The sequence below is a fragment of the Hypanus sabinus genome, chromosome 1 (assembly GCF_030144855.1).
Source record: "Hypanus sabinus isolate sHypSab1 chromosome 1, sHypSab1.hap1, whole genome shotgun sequence".
Taxonomy (NCBI): domain Eukaryota; kingdom Metazoa; phylum Chordata; class Chondrichthyes; order Myliobatiformes; family Dasyatidae; genus Hypanus; species Hypanus sabinus.
In genome coordinates, this window is record NC_082706.1 from 44,826,441 (window position 1) to 44,840,467 (window position 14,027).

Here is a 14,027-nt window from a genome sequence, read left to right on the forward strand (position 1 = left end):
AATTTCTGCCAAAGGTGCATCTACGAAATACTGACTTGAAGGGGATGAATACTTATGCTATCACTTACTTTCTTATTATATTTGTAATAAATTTAGATCACTTTGCAGAGATCCATTTTCACTTTGCATTTTTCTATTAACTAGTGCCAAAAAAAGTCAAATTAAATCCACTGTGATTCAATGTTGTAAAACAATAAAATATTAAATTCTGATTCTGATTCTAATGTACTGTCCAGGACATTTGGCCTTTCATTGCCAAAATTTTGTTAGAGAGTATTCATTCCTTATTTTACTTGGGCTTTGTCCTCAGCACATTGAGTGAAATGGCTAAACCCTTGGATCAAGGCAGTGGGGTCTTAAAGGAGAGTGGAGAGTACGCTTCCCATTTCATCACCACATTTCACCATCCCAATGTGTTCCTCAGCTTGTGATGTATGGTTGTGACCTGGTCCCAAGAGAAGCAGGGCAGCGAGTATGTACACAGCAAGATCCCACAACTAACAAAGAAACTTGAGCATCATTGGCAAAGAGATGCTGGAATCAACTCCCCTCTGGCAATGATATCTTCCCCAACTAGTTGGGAGAGAAGGTGGACTTTGCTTAGATGGAGCTCAACTGGAGGATAAAGGGAATTGCTGAGGTTAGGGCTGCAATCTGCTGAATGGCGAATATCCCTCAGAGATATCCTTACCTTTCATCCACAGGGACACTGCGAACATGACCTCTCCATGCTGGTTTCGGACAGTACAGAAGGCGGTCACATCCTCCTCTTCCTCACTCACACTCAAGGTCAGCGAGCCAGTCACCAGTTGCCCGTCTGCCACCTGCCACATCTGGAAACGACCGTGCGTCTGGTTCCCGCTGAGGTTGGCGAGGGGGAGGTGCCAGGTGAGTTCTCCGGGTGGGTTTGATCTGGCCGCACAAAGACAAGAGATGACCTCGGGAGTCCGAGTGCATCCTGAGTCCCGAGAAATCTCAGGCTTATCTGGGAAAAAAGAAACAGGCAGAAGATGTTGGTAGCACTGATATATTGTAATGGTCCAGTGTTATTCTGAAGCATCAGCTGTCCTTTGTGGGACACCCGTTTCCATTCTCTGTAAAGTGAGGCTGTCTCCATTTTGATGCGTTGGATCCCCCTCCTCGACATTCAGAGATGCTCTTCTGCATATCACTGCTGTAACGTGAGATTGTTTGAGTTACTGTCGCCTTGCTGTCAGATTGAACGAGTCTGGATATTCTCATCTGACCTCTCTCATTATCAAAATGCTTTTACCCACAGAACTGTCACTCACTGGGTTTTAATGTGTTTGTTTTTCACACCATCCTCTGTAAAGTCTAAAGACTATTGTGTGTGAAAACTCCACACGATCAGCAATTTCTGTAATCATCAGGCTCTTGAAGAAAAGTGGATTGCTGCACCCATTTAAGTACTCTGTACACAGCTATTTCATGCTCGTTATTTATGAATATTTCTTTATATCTGCATTTGCAGTTTGCTTACAGTTAACAATTCCTGATGGTTACAATTTACAGTTACTGCTCTATAGATTTCCTAAGTCTGCCTGCAGAGGAAGAATCTCAGAGTTGTATGTGGTGACATGTATGCACTCTGATAATAAATCTTACTTGGAAATTTGTACTCAAACCACCCTGTCTGGAACCAACAATCATTCCATGGTTGAAGTCACTTAATTTATATTCCCTCCCCATTTCAATATTTCGTCTGACCAACAACAGAATCTCTTAACCATGTCTGCATGTTTTACTAATTGAGTTGCTGCCATATGATTCATTGATTAGACATTTGCATTAACGAGCAGGTGTACAGGTGCTTAATAAAGTGGTCACTGAGAATGTACTGTGTATCAAAGCATAAATAGTTCACTATCTTTGAATTTGTACTTTGAGATGTAGCAATGCTTCCACTTACACTCCACACTGAGTGTGATGACCCTCTCCGCTGTCCCGTGTTCATTCTCCGCCACACACTCATAGTCTCCGGCCTGCTGGGGTGTCACTTGAGGAAACACCAGCCACAGCTTGTTGCTGGAACTTGTTGTGCTCAGTGTGACACCGAGATGTTTCCATGTCAGGTTAGACACTGGAAAACTCTGGACAGAGCAGAGGATCGATGTAGGAATACCTTCCTTCATAATCATCCAGGAACTGTTCACGTTGTTGGGAGAAGTGATTGAAAAATTCTGTGGGGCATCTAAAGACAAACAGATCGTTAACAGTGCAACAGTTTCGAGGCAATCAAAGATCAAAAATCAGTTTTAAAAGTAAGCTGGGCCTGCTGGGACGTCTGCAGAGCAAGAGACCGCAGAGTGAGTTGGAGACAGGTCTTTGTGGACTGGCGCGTATGAGGAACATTTGATGACTCTGGGCCTGCACTCACTGGAGTTTACAAGAATGAGGTGGATAACAAATCAGCCATGATGGAATTTGCGTACCAGAGTCGATGGGCCGAGTGGCCTAATGCTGTTCCTATGTCATATGGTCCACAGTCCAAATTCCTCGTCGCAAGCTCATTACCAAGGACAACCCCGCACTGATTACGGAGAAGGTGTTGTCCAGACCAAAGGGCAGAAACGAGGGACAGTGTGATATCGCAGAGACAATGCTGAGCGTCATCAATGATTATTGTTGTCACACTGAGGGAGCGCCGCACTGTGGGAGGGGCGATAGTGAGGTAGGGTTACAGTGTGTGTGTTTGGGGGGGTAATTCTGAGGAAAAGTCACACTTAGGGTGGGGCGATACTGTGTGAGCTCTCTCTCCTAAAGTTGAAAATATCGGCAAAATCCTGAAAGATCGGGTTTGGAAACCTCGAGAAGGTTTTGGGAGAATGGGGTGTCATATTGACAGTGGACTAGAGCGGGTTCTTTCCTGCAAGGACCCGGTTTTTGAAGTTTTCTGTCCGTGTTTCTCGAGCGCTGAGCAGTGGCTGCAGCTGACCGATTGCCAATGTTCGAGTTTTTAACTTTGTCCGGAGCGGGAATGGATTAAACCCGTTTTGAAACAGCGGAAACCCCTCCCGTTTAGATTGCCGAGCCCAGGGCGATTGGGAAGACTTCGGTGCGGCCGGAGGAAGAGCGGACTAACCTGGGAGACACCTTCGTTTTTGCAGCAGCACGGATGGCGCTGAGGTTTTTCAACCAGACGGACATCCAGCCTGTCCACGGATAACTCCCATCTCCCTCCCCTCTCTCAACTGTTTCTTTTTGAGAGATTATTTGCTGGCGCCCCACTGGGTTTAGAGTTCTGTAGTTGTCGAATTTCGGACTGAGAAGTGACTGTCATGACAGCGTACATCTCCAATATGTCGGCATCGCAGTCGTATGCGGAGACTGCGGGCTCTAGAATTACATCCCGCGAAGTGAGTCACCCTTTCAAAGAAATGGCTCTGAAAAATGCTGTACAACGTACGGAACCAACTTCAGTTTTTAGGAATGAAGCTTTGAAAATCATGGCTGAGCTGCTGGTGCGACCCTCCTCCCTGCCTGCGCTCTGGGGAAAATGCGGTAAAATATCGTCGTCGTCGTGGCAATCCTTCGGTCGAGGATGACGATCTTCTTTCCGTTTCCACAAAGCGAAGACGCCTGTGCGTGTATTTGCTTAAAGTCTACTTGATGTTGCACTTCAAGAAGCACACGATACATCACAAATAAACCAGCTGATTCCAATGGCATGGAAACCACGACGATGCAAGCTGATGGATTTGTTGCAGCCTTCATCCGCCTTGACAGCCGTTGAGTTCAAAGTAACTTCGTCCGCTTGTTCCACCGTTCAGGGTGAGGTCCCTGACACAGTACAATCCAACCAAGACCTCAACAGTGGAACAGGCGGGGATTTAACCATCTTTTTTCCTTTCCGCGCCATCTGCTTATGCAGCTGAAGCGGGATGGAGTTCTCGAGGGATGCTTTCAGGTATAATTTCAGGGATGATGTTACACGATTCCATGGCTACCGGCCACCCGCGATGTAAGTAGTTTGGACATGTTCGTTACTGCCAGACTGCTGACTCCATCTGGAAGGCAGAAGCCGACGCCGCTGTGCCTTCCCCCGATGCACCCCTCTTTCTGTTCCTCCCGTCGGCACCAACTCCACCTACCCCTCTCCCCGCCTTTCCCCGTGCCTCCGGCACGGGTGAAGATAAGAAGCGGGTTGAAGTAGGAAGGTAAAGAGAAACTAGAAACACCCTGAAGCTTCTACCCCTGCGAAGCGGCGGGCAGTTCCTGTTCAACCCGACCCGGAGGGCTCAAGGCCTCTGAGTTCCAGTAAAGGCCGGGAAAGTGTAAGTAGTGCCAGAGGCTGCGGACACATCCGAAATGGGGGTCACACAACACATTCTGTTCTGAAGGAGATCAGGGGTCACACGATGGGATGAATTTATGTTCCGGTTAAGGCCAGATGCCCAGAGTACATCTCCCCAGATCTGGAGGAGTATGGAGTGTAAGAAATAAGGGGGATGATACTTTGCACTTTTACAGATTGTCAAGTAAGGTGTTGTGGTCATCAGTGAATCATGGCTGAAGGATGGTTGTAACTGGGAGTTGAATCTAAGTTTACATATTGTATTAGTGGGATAGGAAGGCAGTCGGAGTGGATGGTGTGACACATGTGGTAAAGTATGGCATCTACTCATTGGAAAGATTTGACAAAGGATCAGAAGATGATGAATCCTTGTGGGTTGAGTGAAGAAACTATAAGTGTAAAAGGTCCTTGATGGCAGTTGTATTCAGGCCTCCAAACAGTAGCTGGGATGTGGACCACAAATTGCAATGGGAAATAGAAAAGATGTGTCAGAAGCGCAAAGTTATCGTAGTCATTGGATATTTTTACATGTGGGTAGATTGGGAAAATGAGGTTCATAATAAATCCCAAGACAGTGAATGTGTTGAATGCCTACAAGATGGATTTTAAAGCAGTTTGCCATTGAGCCTACTCGGAGATCAGCAAACACTGGATTAGGCATTTTGTAAATGAACCAGAGGCGATTCGGGAGCTTAAGGTAAAGGAACCCTTAGGATGGAGTGATCACAATTTCACTGAGCTCAAATTGTAATTTGATAGGGAGAAAGCAAAGTCTGACGGAACGGTACTTCAGTAAAGGAAATTACAGTGGTATGAGAGAGGAGTTGGCCGAAGTAAATTGGAAGGAGATGCTGGCACACATGACAGCAGAGCAGCAATCAGTTTATTTTCTGGGGAAAGCGAGGAAAGAGCAGGATAGGTGTATTCCAAAAAAAAAAAAAAGAAATACTCAAAATGGCAAACTGGTATAAATATAGCTGACAAGGGAAGTCAAAGTAAATCTCAAAGTTAAGGATTGAATTTTTTAAAAACCTACAGATTAGGAGGGAAAATATAAAATACGAAAGCAAGCTAACAAACAATGTCAAGGTGGATAGGAAAAACATTTTCAAGTGTATAGAAAGAAAAATAGAGATGGAAGACACAAGCAGTGTGTAGGTATTGATGGAAGGAAGTGAGTGCAGCTACTATTACAGAGGAGACAGTGCTCAAAGAGCTGAAAGACACACAGGTACATAAGTCACCCTGACCAGATGAACTGTACCCTAGGGTACTGAAAGATGTAGTAGTAGAGATTATGGAGGCATTACATGATATTTTAAGAATTATTGGAATATGGCATAAGTCATGGGAGGATAATTAGGCCATTCAGCCTATCGAATCTTTTCCAGCATTCCATCCTGGCTGATTCCAGATCCCACTCATCTGCATACACCTGTCTTCTCACTATATCCTTTGATGCCTGACTGATCAGGAAATGATCAACTTCCACCTTAGATATACGCATGGACGTGGCCTCCACCACAGTCTGTGGCAGAGCATTCCCAGATTTACTACAATCTGGCAAAAAATAAATCCTGCTTACCTCCGTTCTAAAGGGTTGTTCCTCAATTTTAAGGCTATGCCCTCGAGTTCTAGATATCCCCACCATAGGAATTATCCTCTCCATATCGACCCTATCTTGTCATGGTGTCTTATAAAGGCTCAGCATTTTCTCCTTGTATTTATATTCTATTTCCTTTGCAATAAATGGCAGCATTGTATTTGGCACCTTTGCCTCAGACTCAACTGTAAATTAACCTTCCTGGAATCTTGCACAAGAATTCCTAAGTCCCTCTGCCGCTCTGATATTTGAACCACTCCATTGGGATAATCATCCACACTATTGTACCTTTTACCAAAATGTATTATCATACATTTCCCACACTGCATCCAATCTGCCAATTTTTTCCTCATTCTTCCAATTTGTCTAAGTCCTGCTGCAATCGCATTATTTCCTCAGCACTATCTGCCTCCCACCTGTCTTTGCAACATCTACAAACGTTGCCACAGATCTATCAATTCGATTATCTAAATCATTGACGAACAATGCGAAAAGCAACGGTTGCAATACTGACCCTGGAACACCGGTAGGCAACAGCAGCCAATCAGAAAAGGTCTCTTCTATTCCCACTTACTGCCTCCGGCCTGTCAGCCGTTCCACTATCTGTGCCACTATCTTTCCGGTAATGCCATAGGATTTTATCTTGTTTAGCAGCCTCATGTGTGGCACCTTATCGAACACACTCTGAAAATCCAAGTAAATTGCATCCACAGCCTCTCCTTTGACCACGCTGCTTGTTACTTCCTCGAAGGACTCGAACAAATTCGTCAGGCAAGATTTCCCTTTACAGAAACCATACCGACTTCGACTTATTTTATCATTAATCTCCAAGTACATCGAAGCCTCATTCCTAATAATGGACTCCAACACTTTCCCAACCTCTGAGGTTAGTCCTACAGGCCGACAATTTCCTTTCTTTTGCCTTCCTCCCTTAAAGAATGGAGCAACATTTGCAATCTTCCATTTCGCCGGGACCATGCCAGAATCAAAGAATGGTTCCAGAGGACGAGAGGACTGCAAATGCCACCCCACTCTTTAAGAAAGGAGGGAGGCAGCAGAAAGGAAATTATAAAGCAGATTGCCTGACCTCAGTGGTTGAGAAGGTGTTGGAGTTAATTGTTAAAGTACTTTGGATTATGGAGTACTTTGTCACAGGACAAGATGATATCTAGTCAGCATGGTTTCTTTAAGGGAAAATCTTGCCTGACGAATCTGTTGGAATTCTTTGAGGAGATGACAGTCGGACAGATAAAGGGGAAGTGGTGGATCTTGTACATTTGGATTTTCAGATGGAATTTGACAAGGTGCCACGCATGAGGCTGCTTAATAAGTTAACAGCCCATGGTTAGAGCATTGGCTGATTAGTAGGAGGTAGTGTGGGAATGAAAGCAGAATTTTCTGGTTGACTGACAGAGACCCCTGTTTTTCCGCAGGAGTCGATGTTGGGACCGTTAATTTAAATGCTGTATAGGTGCTTTAGATGCTGGAGTAGATGGTTTTGTTGCTAGGTTTGCAGATGATACGACGGTTGCTGGAGGGGCAGATAGTGTTGAGGATGCTGTTTGTGTGTGTAGGATGCAGAAGGACTTGGACTTAGATTAGGCGAATGGGCAAGAATGTGGGAAATGAAATACAATGTTGGAAAATGCATGGTCATGCACGTTAGTACAGGTGTCCCCCGGTTATGAATGTTCACCTTACACCACTTCACTTTTGCAAAAGACCTACATTAGTAACTTGTTTGCGCATTACAAAGAGGGTTTCTGCTTTTACGAAACTTTTTCCCATATAAATCACTTTACGCCATTTCGGCTTGAGGAAAGTTTCGTAGGGACACGCTACCTTTGTCAACATCTGTAGTAGAAATACATGTGCGGATTATTTCCTAAATGGCGAGAAAATTATATGTGGAGGAACTTGGGAATCCTTGAAAGTTAACTTGCAGGTTGAGTTGGTGATGAGGAAGGCAAATGCCAAGTTAGCATTAATTTCAAGAAGGCCAGAATATAAGAGCAAGGATATAATTTTGAGGCTTTATAAGGGCTCACTTTGAGTATTGTGAGCAGTTTTTGGCTCCTTGTCTAAGAAAAGACGTGCTGGCTTTGGAGAGGGTTCAGATGAGGTTCACAGGATGATTTTGGGAATGAAAGGCTTATCATAAGAGGAATGTTTGATGGCTCTGGAACTGTGCTTGCTGTAATTTAGAACGATGCTGGGGATTTCATTGAAATCTTTTGAATGTTGAAAGCCCTAGATAGAGTAGATGTGGAAAGGATGTTTCCTGTGGTGGGAGAGTCTAGGACAAGAGAACAGAGCTTCATAGAAGAGCGTCCATTTCATACAAAAATGCGGAGAAATGTCTTTAGCCAGATGTTCGTGAATTTCTGGAATTTGTTACAGACAACTGTGGATGCCAGGTTATTGGGTGCATTTAAGGAAGACATTGATAGGTTCTTGATTGCCCATGGCAGCAAAGTTTATGGGGAAGTGGCTGGGGTGTGGGGCTGAAGAGGGGGAAACGGATCGGCCATTACTGAATGTTGGAGCAGATTTGATGGACCAAATGGCCTAATTCAGCTCCTATGTTTTACCATCTTCTCATGGATATTCAGGACAACATTTGTTGCTAAATAAATGATTCAGTTATCCTCCTGCTGAAATTTGCAGAATATTTCTGTGTACTCTGTGGAAAATTGCTGTACCTGTATGATAAATGATTTCCATACTTACGCTGCACAGTCAGCGTGAGGTTCTGCTCCGATGAAACGGATGGGTATCTGACTCTGCAGGTTAGACTTTGCCCGTGGTGTTTGAGCGCTGGGGTCATGGTCAGGACAGAAGTATATGTCAGAGTGTTGTGCCACCGAGTTACACTGCTTGAGACTGATGGTGGTACATCCGTGGGGGTGACCCAGGTCAAGGTGGGTGAAGTTCCATTACACGTGGTGTTGAAGATGCAAGTTATTTTCACAGACTTCCCTTCAACAATGTCACCAGCGAATATCATGGGTTTATCTGTGAAATCTAACACAGAAAATGGATCCTTTAGTTTAATATCACCAGATGCATTAGTTGAGTTAGAAAACCCAGACCCACAACAGGACAGGTGTTTACAGGATGATCCCTGAACAATGAGTGTAGAGTGTGAGGGAAAGTTGAACAGAGTGGGGTTCATTACTGTTCTGAACAGAGTCCTCCACTGAGACCCTCAATATCACACAGTCACTGATACATCAAGTGGGGTACGTCCTTCCCCAAACAGTGAGACATGGGCCAAGTGGACTTGGTCATGGTTGAAGATGAGTTCAAAAAGTTCAAATTAACGTTATTAGCAAAGTACATATACATGCTGTTACCATATACTCTACTACCTTCAGATTCATTTTCTTGCAGGGATTTACAGGAAAAAAATAAAATCAAATAGAATTTATAAAAATCTACACAAAGACAGACAACAAAAAGACAAATTGCAAAATAAAATAAAATACAGTACTGAGAACGTGAGTTGCAATTAGTCCTTGAAAGTGAGTCTGTAGGACATAGAATCCGCTCAGAGTAGGGGTGTTTGAGGTTATCCTCAAGATTTCAGGAGATTGGTGTATGAAGGGGAGTAACTGTTTCTGAACTTCGTGGTGTGGGACACAATGCTTCTGTACCTCCTGCCCGATGTTAATAATGAGATCAGGACATGGACTAGATGGTGGATAAAAACACAAAGGACGAAGGAATCGAAGGATGTACGTGTGGTCGGGGTGGAGTAGGAGAAGGAGTGGAGTGTTCCTGGGAAGCTGAACTCTGCCACATGCAGAAAGACCTACTTTGGAAAGCAACTGCACTAAACTCAAACTAAATTCAAATTAAATTTATTAGCTAAGTACATATACAGTTTGTTACCATGTACTGTACTACCTTGATATTCACATTCTTGCAGGCATTTACAGGAAAAATAGAAATCCAATCAAATTTATAAAAATCTACACAAGCAGACAAAGACTGACAACAAAAAGACAAATTGCAGATTCAGAAATGATAGTACTGTCAACATGAGTTGAAAAGTGTTCTTGAAAGGGAGTCTGCACGGCATAGAATCAGCTCAAAGTAGGAGTGTTTGAGGTTATCCACACTATTCCAGGAGACTGGTGTTTGAAAGGTAATCACTGTTCCTGAACTGGGTGGTGTGGGTCACAAGGCTTGTGTACCTCCTGCCCGATGTTAGTAGTAAGATCAGGGCATAGCCTGGATGATGGATAAAAACACAAAGGACGAAGGAACGGAAGGAAGTGCAGATGGTTGGGATGGAGAAGGAGCGGAGGGTCGCTGGGAAGCCAGACTCTGCCACATGTGAGGTACCTAGTTTGGAAACAAACTGCATGTAACCCTGAGAACATCTTATGTCCATGACAGCGGTATTTCAATATGTTTGGGAACATAAACTGGCTTTCATAACATAGTAACAGTCGGTACACTGAAGGCGCAGAGGCTGCTTCAGGAATGAATGGGAAATTTCCTGAAAACTGGGAGTTGTGACGATGTGAATATGGATCCAGTACAGGTTTATATTATTCCCCACTGACTGCTGAATGTCTGCTGTTGAGTGACCACACAGAACACCTACTAGAAACACGGAGCCAAGTGACAGGCTGATAGTTGTAACGATCACTTCCGGCAAACTCAATCCTGAAATAATATGGCCCTTCATCTTCCTGTGTGATGTTGTCGATAACCAGGGAACAGTCATCATCATTCAAATCTCCAGACAGACGGGTCCGATGCTGAAACTTCTGCATCTCCTGACTGTGATCACTGGAGTGAAAGGCTATACGATTATTTTCCTGCTTTTTACTGTTATACCAGATACCAGTCCTTGAATTCTCATCCAGACGTGATGGATAACGGTAGTGGCATGGAATCCGGGCACACAAGCCTCTCTGTGCTGTCACATCTGATGGTGTTTCAGCTCCCCACTCATTCGGCACTGTGCCTGAGGAGAGAATGAACAATGTTTGGTAATGGACGACTTATGAACACATCGGACTTGATATCTACCCCCTTTATCACTCCTGCATTGTGGACAAGGTGTATACCTAGTGTGAGAGACACAAGGAAACCCACCAGGGCTCCTCATGGTTGGAGGGGATATGTTAGTCGGGGGGGGGGGGTGGAAGAATGAGTGATGCACGTTCAGTTTGTTTTGCCTCATTGGCTCAGGACCGAAAAAGTTGGTCTCGCACTGTCAGGAAGAATCAACGACAGAGGTGTCATTTAACAGTGCAGGAGGAAATGGAGTGGCCAAAACTTGTCTGCTCTCCTCTATTGGGAATCTCTTCCTGTTTACTCTACCACGTGTCACTGTCTCTGCTCCTTCCATCCATCCACTACACTGGATCCATCAGATCTTATGGATCTAGGAATGAATATGGATCATTATTATCTAAGGGATCCCTGTGGGACTCCCACAGGTACAAGGATGCCGACGTGCCTGTGACTGAGTACCACAGATGCTGGTGACAGACAGGCTGCAGTAGGGGCCCGTTTTGGCAGTTCCCACACTAACAGTGCAGCTTTCTCACAACCTGTCACAGTCAATAATGCAGGAATCCCACACACTGTCCTGCTTATACTGCAGCCCAGTCAACCTCTAGCATCACACTGCGGCAATTTCAATCTGCTGGAACATAATCTGCCATATGTAATGGATTTAGCAAAATGCATCATAGTACATCCCTCCTGACTATTGGGCTATCTACAATAACCGCCACCTCAAGAAGGCAACGCCCATCGTCAAACATCCCTACCATCCGGACCGTGTCCTGTTCTCACAGCTCCCATTGGGCAGGGGGGACAGAAACCTGAAGACCCACATCACCAGGTTCAGGAACAGCTCCTTCCATTTAGACATCCCGATCTTGATCAAACACAACCACATCCTCAGTATCGCAACACCATAACCACTTCGCACTACAATGGGCTTCTTTTGTTTCAATTGTTCTTGTTCTTGTAAACTTGTGTATAATTTATGTTTTTCTTCTGAATGTTGTGCATCTCGTGTTAATGTACCTGTGATGCTACTGCAAGGAAGTTTTTCATTACACGTGCAGACATGGACTTGAGCTTCTCATAATAAACTCCAGTTTAACACACGTGACTTTGAATGTGTGACACTCCAATATCTACAGTGCAGTGTTCCATATGCACCACCCCCTTTTTTTCACAAGTTTCACACAAAATACAAAAGTACAAGACGGTGAACAAGTTCAAATTAAGATATGTTAATCAGCTAAATCCCTGGGGTGGGAGGGACAGCGGTCCCGGAAATCCCTGTGTGTACCCAACGTAACAAATGCTTCCTCTCCAAGAACAGCCGGGCGTGAACATATCCCCGAAAGCGGTGCAGATGGTCGGCCCGGTCAGACCCCTTGACTGTCTTCCGCCCGGCCGTAGGAATGGCCAACTTGGCAAAGCCCACCAGTAGATCCTCAGAAGGACCTGTCCCTTCCGTACTGGGTGCCTGTATATCAGGAGCACAGGGCTAAAGTGCATTCAAAACCTGAGGAACAGCCCCTTCAGATTCTCAAATAGGGGCCCTAGCCCCTCATACTCCATATAAATGTGGTACACTGACTCTCCCTGGTCACAGAATGGACAGGTGCATACAGAGATTCCCACGCCGCTGGCTGATAAAAATAGACCGCCAAGATGTGTCTAGTCTGCAGTCGAAAGCAAGGAAGTGATATGTAGCCCTTACAAGAGCAGCCTGGGTGCATCACGAAAAGGGACTGTGAGCTTCGCACCACGGGTACCACCCCATCTTCATGATCAGTGACAGAGGAAAGGCCACCACCCCAGGATCCAGAATTCCTCCCAAAGACAGGTCCTGAGGCGGCACGGTACCGATCTCCCACTCAGTACCACCATGGAGTACCGTATAATCGATCTCGGAGCAGTCAGCCCACTGATCCTTCTGGAATTTGATCGGGATTTCTCTTGGGGCACTAGATGGAGTAAGGTGCATTTTGGCTTTGCTCCGTTGATTTTCCCATTTTCTAACCACCCTTTCTCTATCTATATTAACGTGTTTATAACACTTTTATATGTCTGACCTTTGATTTTTTTTATCGTTGGAAGTGAATACCAGAGAGCAAAAGGCATCAGCCGAAGGCAAGGAAGCCGGTAATGGAAATGGAACGAGAGAAGGTAATTCTAAGCAGTCTAAACAGTCTCGACTCACTTTGGAGGCTATGTCGAAGCTCCTAGATGGTAAATTCAATAGAAAAAAATCTACTTTGTAAGAATTCTTAAAGGAGATCGAAAGTCGACTGGAAGGACTTAAGTGGGATAGTGAAAAACAGCAACGGCAAATTTCTGAATTCGATGAAGTTGGAAGACAGAGAGATCGTAGATTGGACGCATTGGAAAAGAAATTAACTTCGACCACTCAAACACAGGAACAGTATAAAGTCAAGATTATTGAGCTGGAAAGTCACAGTCACAGACAGATCCTGCTAATAATAGGACTCCGTGAAGATATTGAGAGTGGTGACCATACTAAATCCTTTCCTCAAGTTTTAAATGGACGTGCTTGGCTCTGAAGCTCTCTCTACTACCCCTATACCTGATCGTGCCAACCGTGCTTTAAGAGCAAAACCTTCTAAAGAGTTGAATCCTCGACCTGCTACACACCAATTCCATTATGTGCATAGCAAGGTGCATTTAATTCAAATTGCCCGTCGGAAAGGGGTTATTGAACACGGAAATCTCGTTTAGTCTGGTTGAAGACTACTGTCCCGAGGTAATGCGAGAAAGATTACATTTTAAACTGGTGATGTCCGAGCTTTATCAAAGAAAGTTGCAACCAGCTCTGCTATTTCCAGCTCGTTTAAGGATCGATCTGGCTGATAACTCACGCAAACGGTTTAATTCCACCGAAGAAGCTCATCAATTCGCTGAGGATCCACGTTCGATCTCAACTGTCTAATAAATTTACTGTTACTTCGTATCTCTATTCATTTGGTTTATAAGTTAACAACCAGTTCATAGATCTGGGCCTTTGAAGTTTCAAGATTTTTGCCCTTGGCTTGATAATATTCGTATCTGTTTTGGAGTATCAAT

At 44.5% G+C, this 14,027-nt stretch overlaps 2 protein-coding genes across 2 annotated transcripts in view; both read right to left on the reverse strand.

The window, feature by feature from the left end:
* LOC132399117 (sialic acid-binding Ig-like lectin 10) overlaps positions 1-14,027 on the reverse strand; it is a 740,957-nt gene that overhangs the window by 346,619 nt on the left and 380,311 nt on the right. The gene's annotated exons all lie outside the window — the stretch shown is intronic.
* On the reverse strand, positions 803-12,930 carry LOC132377428 (sialic acid-binding Ig-like lectin 13). The gene is made up of 6 exons (XM_059947346.1): positions 12,841-12,930; positions 12,252-12,426; positions 10,534-10,899; positions 8,649-8,942; positions 1,931-2,212; positions 803-912 (listed from the first exon to the last, which is right to left on the reverse strand). The coding sequence occupies exons 1-6, from the start codon at positions 12,928-12,930 to the stop codon at positions 803-805; spliced, it is 1,317 nt and encodes a 438-aa protein (XP_059803329.1).

Coding starts and splice junctions, on each gene's coding strand:
- LOC132377428 (XM_059947346.1), bottom strand. CDS start 12,930: ATGCACCTTACTCCATCTAGTGCCCCAAGAGAAATCCCGATCAAATTC. Junction 12,427..12,840: donor GCTCCGAGATCGATTATACG/GTACTCCATGGT, acceptor CCTGATATACAG/GCACCCAGTACGGAAGGGAC. Junction 8,943..10,533: donor CACTTGGCTCCGTGTTTCTA/GTAGGTGTTCTG, acceptor TTTCTGTGTTAG/ATTTCACAGATAAACCCATG.